Source organism: Lepisma saccharinum, chromosome 3 (assembly GCF_977018435.1).
Source record: "Lepisma saccharinum chromosome 3, izLepSacc3.1, whole genome shotgun sequence".
Lineage (NCBI taxonomy): Eukaryota > Metazoa > Arthropoda > Insecta > Zygentoma > Lepismatidae > Lepisma > Lepisma saccharinum.
This window is the reverse complement of record NC_139231.1, coordinates 81,600,928-81,625,990: the sequence shown is the minus strand read 5'-3', so window position 1 is coordinate 81,625,990 and position 25,063 is coordinate 81,600,928. Positions and strand designations below refer to the sequence as shown.

At 38.2% G+C, this 25,063-nt stretch overlaps 1 protein-coding gene across 1 annotated transcript in view; it reads left to right on the top strand.

The window, feature by feature from the left end:
• LOC145985584 (uncharacterized) overlaps positions 1-25,063 on the top strand; it is a gene marked incomplete at its 3' end in the record, with an annotated part of 265,494 nt that overhangs the window by 229,548 nt on the left and 10,883 nt on the right. Inside the window, exons 3-4 of the mRNA XM_083119654.1 lie at positions 4,788-5,061; positions 10,302-10,329. Coding sequence (XP_082975780.1) covers positions 4,788-5,061; positions 10,302-10,329 — 302 coding nt within the window. The remainder of the gene's footprint in view (positions 1-4,787; positions 5,062-10,301; positions 10,330-25,063) is intronic.

Below are 25,063 nucleotides of genomic sequence, written 5' to 3'. Positions count from 1 at the left end.
TTCCTCAACGCCGTTCTCAATTTTTCACAAAGATAAATTTACGGTCTATTTGACTCCACATTTACCCTTACACCCCCAAAATAGAAAATTCTGGATAATGTGTATTACATTTTTAACCTATCCCATTATATTCAACACTATGTATTATTTTTTCTCGCGAAAATTGTCTTGTTACATTTCGATAACGGTGTTAGCCTGATTTGCGTGGCGCCGGCCCTGAAGCAACGTGTCCGTCCTACCAAGACCATCTTGAGGTTCAGGCCACATCGCTCAGTCAAGACGTCATCATGTGGAGGCGATCGTCTTAACGCTGTAAACCCCTTGTCGTAATTTTAACGTAGAGAATTAAGGTATATTTATTTCTTTTATGAAGTTCAATTTTGGCATTTACCCTCCAGACGATTATAGTTAGAAGAAAAAAGTATAATATTGAATATTTACATCAAAATTTTCATTCAGGAAGTAACTATGGTCACCACAAAAATTCCTACCATAGCACAAAGAAAGAGTTGAAAACAGTTAGAAACTTCCTGGCGGAAAAAATTAAACATTGTATATCTTTGAAAAATATTATCGGGAATATTTGTCAGCTACAGTAAAACTCGTACACGCTTTTGTATGAACTTTTGTATGCAAAATCAATTGATTAAATCAGAACCCTCCCATGTTAGGTTGACCGTAAACTTTCCAAGTTACCTAATCAATTAAATTGTCTTTAACATTACCCAAAATTAATCAACCAGATATGCAGATATTCTGCGTAGCTATACAATCTCAATACAAAAACTTAATTTCTATAACCTTTCAGCAAAAGCGAAAGAAATTGGTGCAAGGGCAATGTTACATATCTGTGAATAAAGACTAAACCTAAATGATTTGTCACATTGTAATTTCGATCCTATTGACTTTATTGAACGAAGATAATAAACAAATTGAATCTTTTCATTGTTGATAGTAAGATCTGTGACAATAACTTATGAGTTTCAACATTTTCATTAAAAGAAAAAGCAGATTAATATTTCGATCTTAGGGTTTACTTGGGAAATAAACATTTGGAATATTTCTTTACACTGTTAATAAAATCGTGAAGGATGTTAATACATTATGAAACAATAAACATTATCACTGATTTAATAATCAAAGTTACGAACATTGAAGCTTCACAAAGACAAAAAATAAAAAACAGTTCATATGAAACAGTTTTATAAAATTTAATACATTTGTAGTTTATATTAACATAGCCAGGTAACAAAATGCTTTCTGTGTGAAAACATTTGTATTTGAAACATAAGTAATATGTTCCTGGATAGTTTTACACACGAATATTTGATCGAAGTTCTTGTTACACGTCGCACCCTTGTATTTGAATGCACAACATATCTTCCATTAGTCTCCGATTAGCATAAAGAAGCATATAGATATAGAAGCATATATAAATTAAGAATGTAAATGTACACATGTATCAACTTTGCCCCGTTGTATAGCTTTCTTTCATTAAGCATATTTTGAAACTCAAAATTTGTGTAAATAATATGAATATTTTATCGAATGCTTGCATAAAATGTGCAGCAACAAACTGCTTTGGTAGACACGAACGTAGCTAATATTTTAAACGTTGACTAAATCTTGAAACAGATTAATTTGCAATCATAAGCAATAATCTTAACGTTAACCAATGTTTGTAATTCAGGGTAAATTATTTGATATTTCTAAAAAAATTGTTGACAAGAGATAAAACATGACCACATTTAAGAGTAGGTATATTAGGTGCCCATTCCGGACACATGAAATGTTTACATCATGAACTATTACTCTTATTTACTTATGAGTATAAAACCTTTGTTACATAACTTGTATCTTTTCGTAGGAACCAAATCACATGGAATTGCCCTAAACATTTATCATTTTCAGCAACTTCTTGAAGAAATGTGAACGTTACTCTTACCATTTTCATCATAATTGCCTCTGCAATTGAGCACACAACACTTATACACCATACCTCTTGCACATTTAAGCATATTTATACGTCATGTAAACTCGATTACAGTTCTTAAATTTGCATTACAATTCCATATTCACTAAAAAGGTCCAACATTGATTCAGAAGAAGCAAACATTGATTCAGAAGAAGCAAATCAAACATGGCGGCTATCTCGCCTCCAGTTGATGACGCTTAGTCACGTGCACGGAGCAAGCCATCAGGCTTTCAGATAGAGAAGGTAATGGCCCTACTATCTCCATCCTCGAACCACAAGCGCTACCTTAGGCAAAAATAATTTTCACATTTACTTAAATTTACCTCAACACATGGCAGATTATGCTAAGTGATATTACATATATACATATGTTAAAAAATAAAACATATTTCATTTAAAGGAACGATTTTTAAAGAGACTAAGTTTCAAGTTTATAGTGCAATTTGGAATAGACACACTCTTTCCTTAATATTTAACAGAAATTGATTATATTTGCTGGATAATTCAAATTCTCAAGTGCAAACTATTAGCTACGAAAAATAAGAGAACAGAGTGAAAGCAAGTCACAAGTAGGCTGAGGAGTATTTTCTGTACAGCGTGTTATCATTTGAAGTGTTTTTTTGATAGTGCAGTTTATGTGCACTTTTATAAAGTACAATTCTCTAAAATCAGTATGCAATGTAGAACCACTGTCAACAATATCCATAGAATTTTTCTCTAAAATAGTTGTACGTAGGTCCGTAACATAAGTACCCCCATAGCGTCCATCCTTCTAAAAAAATACAGAAGAAGTCATCGTTTCAATTTTGGAATACAAGAAACAAATTGATTCTGTTTCAGCATGAACACAAAATTCACGTTTCATTATAGTCCTCATTTTTAGATTTACTCTGTTCTAGATATCCAGTGTAGTAAAAAAAAGTAAAAAAAGTAAAGTGCTCCGCTGTGCATAGCACGACGCCATGAAGGCGTATAGGGGGTGTGGGGGTAACTCCCCACACTTTCTTGATCCGGTCGTGAGTGGGGGTGATGTGATCAGCATCACGCCCCTGACCGCCTTTACCCCCCAGGGTTTCCCCCAGGTACCCATGTTATTGGACACTGGGTGGGCGCCGAGACCACTTCCAACGTTAGAAAAGTTCCCGGATTTGAACCGGCCGGGGATCGAACCAGGACCTTTAGCATGGAAGTCAGACGCGTTACCGACTGAGCCACCGAGGAAACAATTTGTTGGTGCAAACTAGTGGAAATAATTTGCACATGGAATCATATTCGCAATTTATCGTTTAATTCATTTCAACTGAAGGGTTGAGAAAAATTGTATTGCACTTTTAAGCAGCTAACGATCTCTACCATTGCCTTAAAATAAGTAAATAAATAAATAACAAGAATAATCAAATAGTAGCCATTGAAAAAATAATGAACCAACTATTAAATCTTGATTTAAAAGCATGTAAGGAACAAGAAATAACTTAGTACTTTAGTCCTGGATGCTCCTGGATTAGCATTACAAAGGTTTATATTGTTAAAATAAAAAAAAGATATAGAACATGCGTAAAAATATTTTTAGAAGCAGTTGAGGCCCCTGACTTTATGGCGTGGATGAGCTACATTTTTAAGTGAAAATTATGGCTGAGCCGATACCGATGCCGATATATCGGTATCGGCCGATACCAGTGGTATCTGTATTGGGAAGTATCGGTTGGAATTTATCTACCGATACCAGCCGATACTTTTCCTACATATTGGTCTTTCACGGGGTCAGGGAGTCTAATTATCGTGGAAATTATGAAAATATCAAACTTCTTTTTATTTTGCAACTTGATTACATAACATCTATTTGAATATTCTGGTGTAATTCTTGAATATTCTAAAGGAGATTTCTTGGTAAATTGATGCATATAATTGGAGAAGAATATTTACGTACCAATATTGATCAATATTTTGAAAATTTTTAATTATTGAAATTTTCAAGTATCGGTATCGGTGGGAATCGATAAGAGTATCGGTATCGGTTCAAAGTGGTATCGGCTCAGCCCTAGTGACAATATATTTTCATATTCACATTGTTATTGCGTAAGCCAAAGAATGATTTATTATCCAATAATAGGAAGTTTAAATATTGGTGCAAAAACAAATTGTACAAGTTCAAATGTCCCATTGAAAATGCGTTAAAGTTTAGGTTTGATTACATTTCACATGATAAGAGTGACAATTATAAATTATAATAAAGTCATGAACAGTACAATATGTTAAGGGGAAAATGGAAAATTCTAAAACAGTACTGCTGACATAAAACTAAAAAACACAATGTCAAAATTATTGAAAACTTGTACGTACCATGACTGTAGGCGAACTCTATATTGATCAGAGTCAAATTTTACAGCGTCCAGATCACCTCTTTCGGAGTCTATCCTTTATACAGCCAATAAGGCACAATCGTTCAGGCGGTCAAGCAAGAGTTCTCACTGGATGCTTTGTGACAGCATACAGGGGTTGTCACTGCAATTACTGTTAATTTGTGGAGTTCTTGGGTCAAGTTCTTGCAGAGTCAACAATTGTAGCAATGTCTTTCTCTTCTTCATATCGTTACATAAGCTCACAAAATTACATTTTTGCAGGGTGGGCATGGCACACTGTGGACCGACATTGCAGCCAACCGCCCCAATACCTAGAGTAACTTTATAGATATTTATATTGGAGTTGTGTTATTTCAAAATAATTTCAATCTCAATCTGAATTATTCTGAAACAGTTTTGTAAATGTACAGTGCTGAGACCATGCCTGTAATAGCTCGTCCTCGTACTTTCAGAGCGACTGTTCGGCAAGGACTGGAGAGAGGAATGGGTGGTCCTGTACGAGGACAGCACCCTCGCCTGGTTCAAGGAGAAGGGTCGAGGGGAGCCAGAGGGCGGCATCATCATCAAGGAGGCTCCGGAGATGGTGGCCGTGGGGCGGTGGACGCTCCGGATACCGGGGAGGCTAGATCTGCCCTACGGGTGCCATATCGAGCAGCTCATGGCTTTCGGGAATCAAAAAAGGGACAAAGTGCACTGGCTCCTAGCGCAGTCCGAAGACGAAGTCACGTGAGTATTATTGAAATACAGGGTGACAATTAATGAACTATATGAAATAAAACCGTCATAATTTCTGAACGGTTCGCGTGATGACGTCCAAACTGCGTGGCTGGCCACAGAGCATGATGGGAATTCGTATGCGTATGGGCACGCAACGTGTTGATGTCGGCCATTTGCAAGTGAAAATGTCCTGGAGGAGTATTTTGGGGACCGCATTCTGGCTCTGGGGTACCCAGAGGCCACTGGAAGTGGGCTATGTTAAGGACAAGGTGTACAGAAATAACCCCAAAACCATTGCCGAGCTGAAAACTGCCATTCGGGAGGTCATCGATGTTTCGACACTTCAGCGGGTCATGCAGAATTTTGCTGTTCGTCTGCCCCACATCATCGCCAGAGATGGCAGACATATCGAACGTGTCATAACCTAAATCCGAATGTCTGTAGTGCCGTTTACATGTGCAATACAGTTTGTGTACTACGTGGTATGTCACTAATTTCCGTTTTATTTCATATAGTTCATTAATTGTTACCCTGTATTAACATGGGCCCAGAAAAAGGGCGTCTCATAGCAATGATACATCGTCAGTTAACGCAATGTTCGAGATGACCTCACTCTCATCTTCTGGGACTTGGGTGTAGGAAACTGGCGGATTGTTGGTAGGTCAGTGGCGTCCAGTGTTACATCGCGAAGAAACAAGCAACTGATGTCGGGAAATGAACGCGTGATTTCGTATGATCAGTTGATACTTTTTGATACTGTATGTGCATAGCGCAACATTACAGCATAGCTTTCCATATCGAGCTTCGTGGATAAGTTCGCCAAACGACCAGTTTACGTCATAAAACGACCATTACAGCAGGCTCAGATTGCATCATAATCATACGATGAGATTACATCATCGAAACACCACCACACAGTCAGATAATTCCGTGGAACAACCACCGCACGATCAGATTACTTCATCATACCACGACGCTAAGAGTCCCGGGTTCAAATCCCGGCCTGGGCATGGGTGTTCTTTTAGAATGTCATTTCATCAATTTCATCATATCATCACTCATCACCATCTTCGAAAATAAGCCAAAAGTGGCACAAAAGGCGAAGTAAAATAAAGCAACTCAATCAATCAATACATCATACCGCCACTACACGGTCACATTACGTCGTCAAATCACAACATGTCAACTCCTAGATTTCATCTGTTGCTGAAGATGAGAGTGGTATTAGCTCTCGAACGGTTCGTAGCCCAAAAAGGTGTGTGCGTGTGTTGGGGAGAGGGGGATGGGGGTTATTATCTCCCACACAGAGATAAAGAGAGAGAGAGAGAGAGAGAGAGAGATGATCTTTAATCTGCCCTTTATCTATGTTACACTCGCAGAGAAGCTAATACAGCAAGTTTCAGGCTCAAAGAAATGCATCAAAATCTTCATTACGAATCTAGTGCAGGATGCGTATGAGTTATAAGTATTATTACTATAACATTTTGACATCACAACATTGAAGTAGCCTTCATTTGAACTATTGAATGTCTCATTTTGTGTTGACGTCTAACGAGAAAAATAATAGCTAACATTCAGAATGTAATTTCACATTTAAATGCTTATAACAGTTTAAGGGTGCAAGACGTGAAACTAGAAATAACATTTAGAACTATAGGATGTAAGGGAAGTACAATATACAGATTGTTGAAGGGGTTTACAAAGAGTCGATAAGTAATAGTTTAAAGGAGGGAATATTAAATAAATATGTATAACTTTTAAAATTTGATTTATATATGTAATTGAGTTCTACAACATAATTAATGTAAAGGTTATAACTTACTTTGTGTACATGCACCAAAATAGATCTTATGAACAGGCACGTATCCAAGGGGGACTTACGGGGTTCGAGCTCCCCCCCTGAAAGATTTAGGTGAACACTAGATAAAATGAGGTTTTTGGTTTCTTGTGGTGTGAAATAAAATAATGTGACGATAATTTAAGGAGATAAATAATTATCGAGGAAAGGCGGAGAATGTTCTATAACTTTTATTGTTAATAGCACGTTTCCAAGGTGGGGAACAGGGGGCTCGAGCCCCCTTCAGGATTTTTTTTCTGTTTACGCTAGATAAAATTAGGTTTTTGGCTTCTTGAATAATGTGACGATAATTTGAGAGATATCATTATCAAGAGAAGACGGAGAATGTTCTATAACCCTGTTATTGTTAATAGCACGTATCCAAGGTGGAGACCAGGTGGATCGAGCCCCCTAACCCCTTCCCAGGAAAATTTTCAGTTCACACTAGATAAAATTAGATTTTTGTCTTCTTGAATAATGTGACGATAATTTGAGAGAAATAATTATAAAGACAAGACACAGAGAATGTTGTATAACCCTGTTATTGTTAATAGCGCGTATCCAAGGTGGGGTTCAGGTAGCTCGAGCCCCCTTCCCCCACCTATGATTTTTTTTTTAGTTTACACTACATAAAATTAGGTTTTTGTTTTCTTGAATAATGTGACGATAATTTAAGGAGATAAATAATTATCAAGGCAAGACGGAGAATGTTCTATAACGCTGTTGTTCATAATATTGCACGAAACTTTTCTTGCGCTTTAGGTGTTGTCGCAGCACTATGTAAAGACTTGTCAGCATTTGGAAGCTGCAAACGTAGCGCCACACGTAGGGCGATTCATTGTATTTTTTTTTAATCTCTGGAAAGCGCGAGAGGGAACGTTCTTGAATAAGAGAAGGAGTCGAACTACTGGCAATATTAAGGAATCGTTTTATTTGCGGAATGTTCTAGAATATAATGAGGATATAAATACGCGGTTTCAATTTCCTGGTCGATCTGTACAACAGAATCGATTAATCAGACTTCAAAGGTAAGTGTGACAATTCATACAGTCGATTAGTGATCAGTCAGTGTCCATTGGTAGCTTTATAAGATCTAGTGATTCGAAAATGAAAATGACTAAATACCGTAAAGTAACGAAGTCTAGTACTAGTTCCAGTTCGGGTCGAAAGCTGAAGACATTGACGACAACGGAACTTCCGGAACCTCAGTGTAGTACTAGTTCGGGTCGAGGGGCAGAAGAGATCGGAGGTCTCTCTCTAAAGTGAATATTTCAGCAGTACGGGGTATTGGAGAGGTTTATTAAATAAGAAATAAGCTTCACAGATCAACTGAAAATCAAAGTTTTGAGTGATTTAATTCTACCCGGACCAAATTTCGTGTATGCAGTCCGAGAATTTCATGGCATAAAAAATACTTTTGTTTAAGCCTGCTGGGTTCGACACACACTCAAACACTTAACTACCATAAAGAGACAGCCGAAATTTTTTTGAATGTCGAAAAGTGAAAGCAAGAAGATGTTTCATATATAGACATTTGACATTTTTGCGGAAATTGCAGGCTCTACCAGGACCCGAATCAGGGCTCTGGCATACCGCGGCATTGCTCTACCAACTGAGCCACCCTTGACTTAGACTGATTTTTCGCTAAAATGTATACATAGTACACGTCCTGGGTATGTCAAATTGTTAGATGTTGCCTGTTTAATTAGCAAGAACAGAAAATAAAGAGGAGAGGTTAAGGAGACATTTTTCTTCTGTGGTCAACACGAGCTGCCACGACGTTGACAGTGGACTACTAAGGGAGATTTCACACTGTGTAGCCTGAGGATTTCACAAGTCGAACGTAGATCTGTGCGGCGACCTTATATCTCGTCACGGTGTGAGATGTTGCTGTTGATCGGTTCATTCCAAACGACATGTATCGCGTGTCCTTTCGGTCTGAAATCTTCTTAAGTATTGAAGATCCAAGTCACAATGATGGGAAATTATAGCTTTGTTAAGGTTAGGTGTGAAGGCAGGCGACAGCACCCTAAATGATCATATCCAAACCTGCAGGAAGAACGCATCTTACTTCAGTTTCCAATACGAAATGATAAAAACTTCTGGTGTGTTGATTTTAAAAAATGTGTCCGAGATAAAGAGTGGCGTTCCTAGGATTTTCGGAAGGAATAGGGTTATGACCCCACCAACCCTCCCTTGGGCACGTCACTGGAGATAAATGAGTAAGCATTTGACCATATTGAGAGACGAAATATTAGATGTGGTGGGAACGTAAGGGTTTTCACTGTGCATTAATTGTTTCGCGATCCAGCTGTATTCGAGAAGACTTCCTTTGTTTCGTGCCGATATATGACAAGACTGCGGAAGCTGTGACAGACAATTTTGAACACTTGCGATTACTGAGGCCTGAATATGAACAATTTGGTGGCTTTCGGCTTTTATAAGAGCTGCAAACATGGGAGGACAAGACACATTAGTGGTGTTCAGGCTCGAATCAGAGAGAAACATGCGAAAGCTGTCTGCGTCCACTTCGCAGCCCACAGTTTAAATCTCGCGTTGTCGAGTTGGTTGTCCATCCCGTACATGTGTAACAGCTTCGTAAAAACACTCAAAGACACGATAGATGTTTTTATGCCTGATGAGAAGAAATGGACAAACACACATACTGAGATGGTTCCGGTACACAATGTTAATGCATAAAAACAGAGAAGTCGAGTGGTAAAAAATGTTCCGATTTCGCGTTCTGATTAAAATGACGGGCTTAAAAAGTGGAGATGATTTAGAGGCTAGTTGCTCCCCATTTTTTTGCTTCCACAGTATGGCCTCTTAATGCTAAGCCTTGTCTACCAAGAGAAAGTAAACTTTCTTTGCACCCCCACCCCCCTTTTGGAACCCAAGTGACACCACTGGACTTAAACAAATAATTGTGAGGTTCTATTCATACCCTTAGAAATATGGTGTTCACAACCCCCCGAAAGGAATTCCTGGATACGTGCCTGCTTATGAGAGTGTGTTATGTAGACAAAGTGATTAAATTTGGCTGTTCCCAGCACTGCACACATAAACTATTGTTATATTATTATAATTCTTATCATCGTATTGCTCTACTCGGATAAATTCATAAATATTTCAGGGAAGCGTTCTTTCAACATATAGCAAAGCCTCAGTGAGCGAATGAAAATATATTTCATCTCACTGGTTTAGTATGTGTGTGTGTGTGTGTATATATATAAGATAGGAAATTAAGTAGGGAAAGAAACTACCTAAAATCTACTTGTTGGTTGTCCACACTAAGATTTCAGACAACCACTTAAATTTATTAAAATTGAAAGTTGGATACACTGAATCTTCAACAACATAAAAGCATTATTTGTATATCTAATGTTTATTTATTTCTGCTTTTTCCTTTCAGTGACTGGATGACCGCTATTAGCAATACCGTAAGTAAAATTTCATTTATATGTATTTATTTTTATCCATATCAATATTTCTGTTGAAGTTCCTGTGTGAATTAATAAAATTAATAATATTCTACGGAAATTCAAACCTTATCAAAGTAAGAAGTATAAATCACATAATATTTATTTTAATAATACGTTTACTGTTGTTTCCAAGACCACCTATGATATTCTTTCTCAGAAAATGTGTTTTAATTTGGTAAAAGTGCTAATCGAGAGTGACATCTTGAAGCAATATTACTTTCATAAATATTTTACACTGATATTGTTTAGCATGGTACATAATGTAATATTTAAATTTATCCCGATGATTCTTATTAATTTAAGTTACAAAAGCATATAGAAACTGATTTTAAGTTTATATATGACTTTATTAACTTCAAAAAGGAGTAATGAAACTTGCGTCGTATTTGGTTCATTAATCTACATTAAAATCCATTAACGCCCAAATTATATTTTCTTTCATTATTCCTTTTTTATTCACTTGAAAAACACTTACATAAACATATTACAATGAACAAATATTTTTTGCATTCACAGTTTTCTCAAAATGTGCCGTCCTCAAATGAGGACTCTGGGCGGATGTGAGATAAAATTGTGATTTGGCAGATTTTTCTAAAAATATGAGTTATGAGTAAATAATTATTTTAATTGGACTTTGCAGAACAGTGCAGTGTTTTCATAAATGTTGTTTCACACCTTGAACGTATTATCTTCCTTCTTCTCAGATTTTTAGTTTATTTTGAATGGTACTACGGTACAAAACACTTGATGCCTAGAGTAATATTGCACTTCTTACAATATGTTTTGGCATTAAAACCCTGCTTCGTACATTTTCTTTGCTTGCTGCGATGAGTGATTAAATGTTGCATTCTATCTAATGCAAATGTCTGGAATCACAGCAAGTAAAGACATATCAAGCAGTCGAGTAATAAGGCACCAATACCATGTCTTCCCTCTTATACTTATTGCGTACTTTCCCACCAGCCAATCATGATGGTCTACTCCACTCATGTGTGCGTTGTATGATTGCAGAACTCTCGGTTGTGTTATACCGATTTTCTGTCTCGTGGCTCTGTTTCCTCCTGGAAGCAGCACTAACAGATTCAATTGTGTCGCAGTTGGTGGCTATCACACATTTGTTGTCATTCCATCACATCCATTGCATCTCATATCATCAGTACTCAATTGAACATTTTGCAAGTTCTTCTTCGACACTATATGTTTTTTCCTTCACTATATGTTCCCAAACACCTTCCATTCGTTTTTCAAAGAGTTCATGTGGTGTCAGTGGCAAAACATGGCTTCTCATTTCTAGTGCAGATATAGTATTTACTTCATTACCATGAGGTGTCAGCTTTGTGTTACTGCTTTCTTCACAAAGTTTGCTCTTCTTACTTTTCCCTGAGCGACTCGACGTAGCAACAGCCGAAGTTTGAATTTCTTCTCCATTCTGAGATGTTGATTGTGAATTTCCTGCGACATTACTAGTCTCTTCTGCATATTCATCCCTCGAAGTCGATGACACGTATTGAATTTCTAATGATTCTGGAACATCATTTACTTCAACTTCAGTGAAGCATTCATCTGGGCATTCTTCCTCATCAGTAAAACTGTCTACGACAGGTGAACACAAAACGACATCAATATTATCACAATATTCATCATAAACAGTTTCTTGAAACCCAGGATCCTCGTATATCTGCTATTTCCTCGAGCGTTAGAGCTCGAACCTTCTTGTACGACATGTTGGCACAATATGACTTCACAAGGAAACAAACTCAAGTATTGGCAACAGTGTTTTACACAAAGTCATTGTTATTTCCACTTCAATTCTTTTTGATAATTGAAGTAGTGTCTTTGTAGTGCTGCAAAACAAATCAAAGACAGAAAAGAGCGATAACAATGAAAGTAAACAAATCATGCTACGCAAGGACGAAAGGAAATCTTTTGGTGTATTTTTATACCCTTTCCGCCCAGCGTCCTCATTTGAGGACACTTATTTTTAACATCATATAGAAATATAGAAATATTTTGCACCGTTTAGAAAACATAGTTTAGTCTAATTTTGGGCTATTCTCTGTTAATCCCGTTCGTTTTTCAATTAACAGGATTTACATGACAGAGTAAAGAAATATTATGTAATAGATTGCAAATTGATGGGTTGCCACGTTCTGTTTAATGTTTTATAAAATATAATAATATTTAGAAATCGAAGAAAAATAAATATGTACATTATACTAAGAGTGCAATTTACAATAAAATTTAGTAATTTATGGATAAAATAGAATATAAACTCATCAAAAAAATTTTGACGTAAGTGTCCTCATATGAGGATGGTTAAAATCACAGCGTAATTGAGTGTTAAAGATCTGATTATTTTATTCTCGTATGTGCGATGCGAATCATGCATCTGACGTAGGACAGAGTGCATCTTGCGCACATCGTTCCTACTCTGTCCGCACATGCGCAGGAGGTTATAGAGTGCGCATCACGCATGACATAGCACAGTTAGCTCCTCCCACTCGCCGCTTTTAACTGTTCTGCGCATTTTACTCCGCAACAGGCTATCTTTGCCAAGTGTTGTAGGATGTTTATGAGAAAGGGCGAACGTTTAAATCTCTTTTAAATAAAACTTCACGATTCTACACTTAATGCTTGATATCTTCTATCTTTCTTTTGTTTTATCTTCTATCTGAACTCTCAACCCGAATTCGTTCTTCGCTACATTTTCTCATTACCACCCCAGTGGCGATTTCTCCATGCAGGAAGTGAGGAACTTCCTATAGTTCCATTTATACTTATTTCCAGTTTTCTACTTTCTAAGAGTTTAATGAGCGTTATAAAAATTTGAGCGCAATCAAGGTTCGCTACTCGACTGTCAGGAGTCAATGTGCTAGCTATCACCTGCTCGTTCCAGATCTGTTGCCGAAAGACGGCCGTCTTTGCCTGCCGCTGAGGAACCTTTCTCGTCATGCTACAGACAGATGGGTTAGGGGTAGTGCAAGGGAGGGCGGGGGTACGCGGAGGGTTGCCCAGTTGTACGGTCCCCGAGGAAGGTCCTGTGGGTTCCTCAACAGTGATGTCAACTCTACCATAATTGTTCTAAACCTAGCAAAATTTGAACTTCGTTGGCATCTAGCACACTTTGTTTGGCATAATAGGAAAATCCAGCATCATCTCAAAAACGGTTGTCCCTGGGAAACAGAGAAATTGAATTCTAATGAAGATATTTTGAGGAGATATTTATTTTGAAGAAAATCTCCACATCTTGTTTGTACTTCTCTAGCGGACTTGTTTCAAACAAAAGGAAGTATGCCGACCAATGGACAAGCTTTTACAGGCCCTGATCCATCCCCTTGTTTTCATCTTTTCTTTATCCTCCCCGATCTAACAAGGGAGGAACATGTCATAAAAGGAAATCGGTAGAAAGTTGGAGGTCACAAATAAAACAAATGGACGCCGTTACCAGTCATGGAATTTTCTTCAACTTTTTTCAAGCACTATGCTAAACCCATTTTTTATTTTTTTTATTTTGAATGGTCAAAATTCTTAATGTTGCTTAACTACAATAAATAATCAATAACGCAGTTCACAACTCCAAAATAGCAAAATAAAATTGAACTTAAAACTACTGCAGTCAACAGAAAATGATTATAATAAATTAATAATAAATGTATAATAATAATAAACCCTAGCATAATTTTATCACATTTAGCGTAATTTATGAGTTGAAACAGCATATTTTCTTATCAGGAGGTTGGTATTGACAAAGCTGTTCTTAATCCACACATGACAGGCAGGGAGGGCCTGCAGCTAACATTACAAATCCAATGGCTAATCCAAGGTACAGGGATACATGTCACTGTGTAATTGAACGAATTTTCGAAAACTTTCCTCGGTCTGTTTACCATAACTTCCTACAGCCCAAAAATTCCACGAGTCGCCACTGTACGATCCTTCTGACAGTTCCTGTCAACCTGTAACAAGGTTGGTTTTCTTCCGTTTCAGCCTTCCTGATACGATTTTCCGCCACTTTTCCAGAAGAGGAGTCTTCCTAATTTCGTCTCTTCCTTTTCATCTTTACAGCCTGCTCATTCATTCGCAAATACCATTTTCCGCAAATCAATCAAAGTGACGTCACGAAATGACGTCAAAGCGACTCTATACTCTCGAAAACGAGAGGGGTGGCCGAAAAATTGCCTGGCCCTATACGTCATGAGAAGCCGACAAAGTGGATTTTAATACCTCGTTGAGCCTGGTGAAAACGAAATTTTCCAATCTCATGTGCTCGGTCTCTTTGTCGGCTTCGACAGGCAAGTAAACTTATTGTGTAAAAAACGAAAGTTCTGATTTTTTTTGTTTAAAAAAGAAAACAAGCAAATATTTTTTTCACATTAATAACGCATCTGCATAAAATATAGCCCGTTGACAACTTTTGCGTGGTTACGTTCAGGGGAGGGGGAGGATGAAATGTTAAACACGTAAAAGCTAAGAAGAAAGATTCTCAAAATAACATTCCCGCAGACCAAAATAGATTCCAAACTGCCAATATTTCCTCTCTAAATAGGCTAGATCGTGTTGCAAATTCTCTCCTGGTTACTGTATTGAACTTTAACGTGCGGTGCTACAAGGCCAATGGTCCTAGGTTTCAATCCAAGTAGTTTCGTTCTCATCATATATATAGTCACTTTTGTTGTGATTATTGGCGTTGCCAAACATGGGTTCATCATGTCCGGGCCCCTCCCGAAATTTTGGGAAATGAAACTTTCTACAATGTAATTTTTACAGAAACAAAAGTATTACTTTTATAAAAAGATTTTGAAGGGCAAATTTTTTTAAAATTACAATAATGAGAGTTAATCATTGTCGGAAATAGCTTAAAGTATTGCATGCTAAATATGTATTTTTCATACACAGGCCTATTACGTTACAAAGTGTCCATAGCATTTTACGTGATTTTTAATGTACCTCGCTAATTTCACATCATTTCACAAAGAAATCTTAAATTGCTCTTCAAGGAAGATGAGGATGAGTGATGAAATTAATGACGGGACACTCACAAAAAACACCCTTGCCCAAGCTGGGATTCAAACCCAGGCCCCTTGCGTCGTAGCGCGCTGTGCTAACCACTAAGCCACGGAGATCGACTTTGTTTGTCATATATATCTATGCCTGTGTGGATGAAGGAAATGATATCCTCTCTGCTTGGAAAATTTACACGAAACCTCCCACATCAATCTCATTGCCACCATATTGAACCACAGGAGCATGCTCCAAGTTGACTCCAAAGATTGAGCAAAGATCCCCCACCTAACAATTTGCACCTCAGAGCTGTATGTATAAACATAAAGTTTTCCAACCTTGCCCACTCCATCCCCAAGTCATATGCCGTTTGAGCAACTGCGTGGCTGTATGGAAGCCTTTCCCATTACGTGAAACTTTGCTTTGGACGAACAACGTGTAAGAGAACGTTTTTGCTCATTTTTGTGAAATTGAGTGTTTGTGGTTATAATATTGTTTGTGTGACCGTTTTAATTTAATCTAAATAATTTATTCACATCGTCGCGATTAGACAAAAATCGTATAAAAACGTCGTAAAATAAGAAAAGTACAAAAATACAAAAACCCGTTTAAAAAATGGCGGTAAAATCAAGTGATGCCTTTCAAAATCTTTTTCTAATTATTAATTTGAAGACCCTCACCAATGCAGGTAGGAAGTAACGGTTGGGATTAGTACAGCGTGTCCGAAAAGTTACGCAACCAAGTTTTTGAACGTAAGGTAACTGAACCCAATATGGCCTAGCCAGGCCCGTATTTAGGATCTATAGACCCCTAGGCTAAACCTGTGGTGCGGGCCCTACCGGGGGGAATTTTTTTCAAAATAATATTTCAATTGAAAACGATATTTTAATTTTAAAAATAACATATTTTAAGTAAACATGTTAGGCAAATTTTTTGAAAATAATATTTTAATTCGAAAAATAACATTGTAATTTTAAGTAAACATGTTAGGCAAATGCAAGGTAAAGAAAAGGAATGTAACAAACAAGCAAATTTTACATATATTTAATTCAAATACAGTACTTTCCCAAACCATCAGACTTAAAATGAAAATGTCAAATAATCTTAGTGGCTAATTGGTTTGCTACTACACTTCATACTAATGAAGCTACTTAAAATATCTTCATAACTTAGTTGTCTTAAAATATCACTTTCAATACTGGGCAAAGCCAAAACGTTGAGCCTGTCTTCTAAAATGTAGGTTCGAAGCCTGATTTTGATCAACTTCAATTTCAAAAATGACCTTTCTCCACTGCTGTTTGTGACCATAAGTGACAGGTACATTCTTAGACCGACCTCGACATTAGGAAAACAATCTTTGACCTTTCTTTTCTAGGAGGAGTTTATACATCCACCTATCCTGACTAATAGCTTTTTAATTTTCCTCATCATCTTTTTGAAACTCGTGGTAGAAAGCCTTGAACTGAATCAGTTCATTTCCCAATTGCTAAGTCATTGTTATATGTTTCTACTAAATTTTGAGCTTCTGCAATTATTTCTTCGTAAGTGTATCCAACTTGTTGAGAATCCCAAAACGGGTATCAACTACAGGGTGATTTTTTATACATGGCACCATTTGTTTTCTGTACAGAAAGTAGAAAATGCAGTATGTAGGTTTGATATTGGTGTTTTCAGGAAGACGAGTGTTGTGGAAAGTGTTGAGAACCATATTCGAAAGCATCGTTGCATTGTTGCGGCGACCACACCTATCATTCCACAAAACAGGACGCCGCACAAGTGTAGATGAGCTGTGCAGAATAATCGTGCACCCATATTCAACCGTTGCTGAATGGTTTTTTTTTTTTCCCTAAGGTGCTTTGAAGAAGCGGGTGATACTGCGAGACCTCACACGGCAACAATAGTTCTTGATTATCTTGAGGATATGTTTTATCACCGTGTGTTGTCTAATCGTTATCCCCAAGTGCACGGGAACGGGTTTGAATAGCCACCAATGTCGCCGGATATGACCCCCTGTGACTATTTTCTTTAGCGTTACCTTAAAGACAGAGTATTTCAGACTAACCCTACAACAATTCAAGAACTGAAAAATGCCGTAGAAGCAGAAATATTCAATATTTCTGAGGACACATTAGCAGCAGTGGTGCGCAATTTTGTTGTCAGCTTGCGCCATGTCCGTGAAATGCAAGGGGCACACATTGAGTATATTGTGGTTTAAACTCCCAAGTCTGTAGAACATTCCACTGAAGTTTGAAAGGTTTAGGACACGTTGTTCGTAAATTATGGTAAATTCCAATGGTTCCATGTATAAAAAATCACCCTGTAGTTTGTATGCCTCAAGCCTCTGCCGCAATGAAGATTCAAATGGATCTATGACAGAAAGGAAACTCTGGATTCGAAATTTTTCTGATAGGATCAGCTCAACTTCTGGTGCTTAGACACAGTCAAGATGTGCCAAGCGTACGTTTATTTTGCCCTTGCGCTGTGTTTAACTTTCACTTTCATACTCAGTGCAATCAGCTAACTCAGCAGCTTTCACCTCATATTTTTAAAGCTATCCCGTTTTGTTTCTATGAAGCTTGTTAGCGATGTCAGTGCTGAGGCGGCTGTGTTCACGTCCAATCTAGGGTTCTGCAGAGTTTCACTAGTTTTCTTTACTTGTCCCAAGATATCATCCCCCGTTTCCATCTTTGTCATTTTGTTATACATCGAGATTCCTGAAAGTTGACTAAACTCATATCAGCTGTCCACTGAAGAGTTCAGCCGAATTAGCCCACACAACACACAAAATAACTGCGTCGACGTCTTTTATGATTATAAGAGGGCCCGCACCACAGTATTAAAACAAAAACATTTTTTATTTTAGTCTATTCAAAATTTCTTAAACAATTTATTTTTGTGGTACGGCCCATAGGCTGCTTCCTAGATAGCCTGCGCGTAAATGCGGCCCTGGACCTACCTAAGGTTTGCGATTGTTTATAATGGTGTACAAAGTCAAAAACTAATCACTAGATTCAAAAGAGGGAACATTTCTGGACGTTTACTGAACATTGGAGTCTGTTTCAAATAATAACATGGGTGCAGCGAAGATTTTGTTAGAAAGTAACGTTGAGGCCATAGTGAGTCCACCTAACATAGTGTTCTTTTATTCTTCGTTATAAACAGGACTTTAGATTAAAGTCTAAACTAAGTACATTGTTTTAAAGCACAAATTATGAGCTATCATAATATGAACTAGAGATATAAACACCTATCACTGGGAAGATGCAGTAAGTAATAACTTGCACATGCAATATTAGATCACGTAGAACACAATCACGAGGTTCAGCTATTTCGCTTCTTTGTCCTCAAGTTACTGCACCATTGGTCCAGTCAACAGGTTCAATCACGTCATTCTGACACTCTAAATGACATACCAACGTCATCTGTTGAATTAACCTTGTAACTACTTGGAAACAGCAAATGGGTCATATTGGGTACTAGGCCATTTTGGATTCAAGTACCTTATGTAACTTTTGTATAGAATCGATAGAGACATGAAACTTGCACTGGGTATTTTTTAAACATTAAACAAGAAAATTATGCTCTACATGAACGTTCAGATATAGAAAAGATATCAAATTTATCGTACAAAAATATGGGTAAGTTAGTTTTTCTTGTGATAATTTTCAAATATTTAGTTTCATCTGGGCATTCATTGAATAACATAGCCAAATGTCGATCAAACCTGCTACTGCCCTCTGACACGACAATGTTGCAGTACACCTTGTAATTTCGGAAAAAACAACAACCTGAAACATACTTTTAATTGAATGATTGATTTAGATTATTTTACTTCGAGTTTTGTGCCTCTTGGCTAATTTGCGAAGATGGAGTGATGAAATGATGAAATTGATGAATGGACATACACAAACAACCAAGCCCGAGCGGAATTTGAACCCGGGACCCTTGGCGTCGCAACGCAATGTCATACATTTTCTGAATGTGCCATAATTAACCCCACAAATGGTTTGTATAAAATGCGTAAAAAATCTTCTTCTTTTATCGGTTCGATAAATACCCACAGAGACCATTGATACACATCGAAATTTTTTGAAAGCGATTCCACAGCTGTCTTTTATCCATATTTGTTTTTACCTAGGTACTTAATACAAAAAAAACTTTTTAAAACTTTAATAACTCTCTCCGCATACTGAACGTTCATGTAGAGCATGATTTTCTTGTTTAATGTTTAAAAAATATCCACATATTCTGAGTTAATAGCCAGTATAAGTTTCATGCCTTGCACAGAAATTAGATAGATACGTTCAAAATCTCGGTTGCGTGACTTTTGAGGACACCCTGTATGTGGGAAAAGCAAAGTGAGCGGTGATTAGGTTAGTCTAGTCTAGTCCAGACAAACAAGTGTGTGTGTGATGGTTGGGGCCTTTTCGCTAGTGTAAGTAGGATTTCTACCCTCACTATTACAAATTGTGTGTCTTTCGGCGATATTTCATCAGCTCTTGGAAGAAGCACTCTAGGGGGGCCCATTACTCTGTCTAAGTGCAAGATTTTAAAAAATAACGATGAGGTGGCTGAAGATCGGTTTTTCAGTTGGCAACTACACCCCACATTCCCCCACCATCTGTAAAAACAGGTGCCTCCGACACCGATTATCTCCAACGAGAATGCCTGCAGCTCTCATCTCATGCAAGAGGGATTTCCCTGTATGTAATTGCTTTCATGATTTGCGTAACATGAACAGTGGAGTCGAGCCGCCCATTGATCTTACCATCGAAGTTTCCGAGTTCGAGTCCCAGCTAAGGCATCAATGTCCGTTTTTGTTTCTCCCTGCATCAGTTAGTATTCACTTCAATCTTTTCTTCCTGATTAGATGAAAGAGGTAGAAGAGAGGCAAAACACGAATATTATTATTTATATTATTATTATTATTATTATTATTTCACGCGTTTCCTTGATGACATAGTAGTAACACTGTTACCTTGTAATGAAAGGCTCTCCAATGGAAGTAGATTGAACAGTTATAGCCTCAGTCCAGACCAGGGACTTCAACACACTTTTTATCATTATTATTATATTACGTTGCCTTTCTGTCTGTTTGTACTACTCACAAGAAACATCCATGCCCACGCTAGCCCTCGAACCTGGGACCACAGGTGACCATATCGCGAGTACAGCACTCTGCTCACTCGGTCACCGAAGGAAAGAATAACATTGGATTGGTTTGGTGTTTTAAGTCCACTTTATGCACAGTAATGCTAATCGGGACTGGACCTAAAGTTTCTATTGGGATCCGAACCACTATGTTCCTCCACCGGGAATCGAACTAGGGACCCCTTGTTTACAAGGCGACAACGGGAACGAATAACAATAATACCAATACTAATACTAGTAATTAGGGATGTGACGAAGCTGAAAATTTACCGATGCCGATGTACTCACCGATAATTTTTGGAACCGATACCGATGCCGATATTTAAACGATTCCGATACATAAGATTATTTAACATAAATGGGATGTTATTTTCAGCATGACAAAAATAAATTTGCTATGTACATTTCTATGGCATATCATATGTATATATATATATATTCTCAAGAGATGCGAATGTACATTTGCATCTACAAAAGGTGGTTATGTGAACCTTTAAGAAGAACATGGATTCTCAAGATATTTTACAATTAGTACACAAACAGTTCTTTGAAATGCAAAATGAATTCCTGTTCTGCCAGATTCAACTTCAGAAACACGAGATTTGGAAGCCTTTCAGGAAGTAACCTACCTCTTCTCTTATCTCAAATCTGTTCAGCAACACTGAACACTCAATGACTGAATACTGATACAGCAGGTATGCCCAAGTATTTTCTCAGGACTTGATTCAGGTTTGAATATTCATTTTTTAATTTCCAATACAACAGCAGATCCTGGTTCAGCAATGTACTGTTTTATTTCCGATTATAGTTAGGTTGATCCTCTGAATGAGTTTGCATTAATTTTATTACAAAAACTCTACAATAATGACGAATCATAACCAAATTTTCAATAAATCTTACAAAACTAGAATATAAAACTTAGAAGGTAAAAAAAAACTCGAGTATAATCTGTACCGGTTCAAATATCGGATTTTTGCCGATTCCGATACCGATGCCGATGTGTCAATTTCGGCCGATTTTCATACATCTGTAATCGGCTTCGGCACATCCCTACTAGTAATATTAATAGCAACATAGCTTTATTATAATGAGTGTGTTTCGGCCTCAAGGGTTGTATTTAGGACAGACCCTTGTCTGTGCTGAAACTAATACGATGCTATTTAGAATAAAAGTTATAACCAAAGCAAATATAGTATGAAAACAGCTACACTAGAACATTTCCTTTTAAAATTTTACGTCGCCTTTCTGCCACCTATTGAAAAAACAGGACGACGAGGATAGAATTGATTCGATGAAGATGATGTAGGAACACAAACCACAAGGGCACGTTCATGCCCAAGTCAGCCCTCGAAACAGAAACCTTATTTGACAATATTATGTACCGGCCACTCAACGCTCTATAGTCTATATTATGAGAACTAACTTCATGGATAAGTTTTATATTCAAGTATCTGGGTAGAAACATAGACAGGATCATGCACGTGATTCGCATAGTGCAGACTGGTGTAATGGTTATCGCATTCGATTTAATTCCGGTTGTTGGTTGGTTGGTTGATTTGGTGTTTTAAGTCAACTTTATGCACAATAAGGTTAATCGGGACTGGACCTACAGTGGTGGTACGACTATGTGCCTCCAGCGGGTATCAAATCAGGGACCCCTTGATTACACTGCGCCATCTGGGAGACCCTATTTCCGGTTGTAACTTATTGTATATTCCATGTTATACCATGCTATTGGACGCACCTCATCGGAAATTAAGGAAAATATGCAAATTATGTATTTTAAAAACTTATGATACTTTTGGATAATACAATTTTAGAATGAGCGATTTCTTTCCAAAATAAAATTATTCCAGTAAACTTAAAATTCAAATTTTATAGCCACATGACGTTTTCCACCATTCTCAAAACACAATATGAACATTGCATATGTGGAAAGTTTCCTTCTGTCACGGATATTATCAAATGCAAAAACTCTCCGTGGAACAAGTCAATCACTTTCACAATGCAATCAGTGAAACAGTTATTTGGAAAAACATATTGGTATAACTTAATGAAAACATATTCTTTGAATTCAAAAACAATAAAATCACTTGGTCCAGTTGAGTACCTGGACGATAGAATACGAAAATTGTTTTCAGTGTGGTAGGAAGGCCGACAACGTGATTGCAAGTTGATGATTCAGAGGAAAACTTGTGTTTTTCCAGTAGTAATTTGTTTTAAATGAGAATTTCGCTCTCTCCATTTCTCTATTTTCATGCCTCTCTCTCCGAAAACTAGACGGGCAATCTCATTCACGTGGAGGGTCGACGCTGTTACAAGTCTCATCCCGTGTCGAGTCATCGCCAGAAGGAAATATATATGTATGTATATATATATATATATATATATATATATATATATATATATATATATATACAGCTTGGTGCAAAATTCCGTTTACAACTCTTGGGAGGTGAATCGCCAAGTAAAAACAAGGAAAAAATGCCATGTGAAAAAATGTCGAAATCGGCACCGTTTGCGAGTGACAGGCGTGCGAAAATCGCCTCACACCATGTGTAAAGTACAATAACTCAAGAAGGAAGAAATATATCAATGTCGGATTAAAATAATACAAAGAAAGTCGTGCCTGACGAATACAATGGTGCAGAAATTGAGGCCCAGTGTAAATTGCGCAAGGGAACTCTCAAAGAAAGTGGGGAATCCCATGATGGAAAATATAGGAAATTTGCTACTATTTTCTACATAATGTTGAGATCGGAATGTAGGCAGTAAAAAATGACGACGTATGTCCACATGTCCCACTACTGCTGGGACACCCTCCCACAATCGGGAAATAGGAAATTCACCCGAAAATGACGCTATGCCGTCAGATTACGCTGAGATTGATTTCAGCTAATTTATACAGGAAGCCCCACTAGAGGCGCTGGGAGTGTAGGTCACCTGTTACGTATTAGCGTTGGTGGATACTACGTAGAGAGTGTAATCGACCGTTGTTCTTCCTGTCTGTTCTGCGTGTCGCAGCGTGGAGTTTAGTCTGGCCTGTGTGTGTGGTTGAATTGCGCCAAGGAATATTGTACGTAGAGTACGTATTCCGTGTTCTTTCTCGGTTTGCAAAAACTGCGTGGACACCTGTGTGACATTACGTGGGTGCTAATCACGGTAGTTGTGATCCGTCACTCGGAGGGAAAGTGCCCCTGTTGCTGGGCAGTTCTCGAACAGGACAATGGTGGAGTACTCTACCCACGAGCTTGCTGACATGCATCTCGTTTATGGAGAGGCAAACCGAAATAGCCGTGAAGCACGGCGTTCGTATCACGAACGTTTTCCCAATAGGCGGTTACCAGCAAATGCACTCTTTCAAAGACTTGATGCTCGACTGCGTGAAACTGGATCTCTACTACCCCGTAGGTGGGATTGTGGAAGACCCCGCACTGTGCGCACTGTGCAATTTGAAGAGGACGTATTGGACGCGATACGAGACCGACCTGGCACCAGCACACGTGCCGTTGCTCGTACGCGACAAACCCACCATAGCAATGTGTTCCGTGTTCTTCAGGAGGAGGGATTTCACCCATACAAATTGCATAAGGTGCACCACATACTGCCCACGGACTTTCCCCTACGCATGGATTTCTGCCAATGGTACGTGCAACAAACTCTTGCCATTCCGGATTTCCCAACAATAGTTTTGTGGACCGATGAGGCAATGTTCACCAGGGACGGCATGTTCAATAGCCACAATAGCCACGTCTGGGATATGGACAATCCGCATGCAATCATTGTGCGCCATCATCAACATAGGTTCGCAGTGAATGTATGGTGTGGCGTAGTAGGTGACCACTTGATAGGCCCGTACATTTTGCCCTCTACTTTGTGTGGTGGGAATTATCGGGTGTTTCTACATGACGTATTACCTGAACTTTTGGAAAACGTTCCACTGGCAGGTAGACAACGTATCTGGTTTCTACACGACGGCGTCCCCACACATTTCGACCGGGGAGCCAGGGCCTTACTCAACGATATTTTCGGCGATCGTTGGATTGGCAGGGGTGAACCTTTACCGTGGCCACCTCGTTCCCCTGACCTCACACCACAGGGTTTCTGTGTATGGGGAGAAATGAAAAGGCTCGTGTATGAAACCCTTGTGGAAAGTGCTGAAGACCTCGTTGCTCGTGTTAGTGCCGCTGCTGGGACAATTGTTGACATGCCAGAGGTATTTGCGCGTATCAGACAATCAGTACTTCGCCGATGCCATCTTTGTCTTGAAGTCAATGGTGGATATTTTCAACAAAGTCTCTGAGTATACCGATGTTTGTGAGCCCCTATCAGCACCGCATAGTGTCCTTTAGTGAAAGGTGCGAGTGAAGATGCTGGAGATCGCTGTACTTCATACCATCGATCTGCATGTGCGGAGGTTGTGCGCTTCTCAGTGGAATCCCTTCCAGATGTGCTGTGCCTGGAAATGTTACATGCCATTGTGTGCGTTTTCTCGCCATTCTCCGTCTTCATTCCTTCGAGGATTACCCACTTTCTTTGG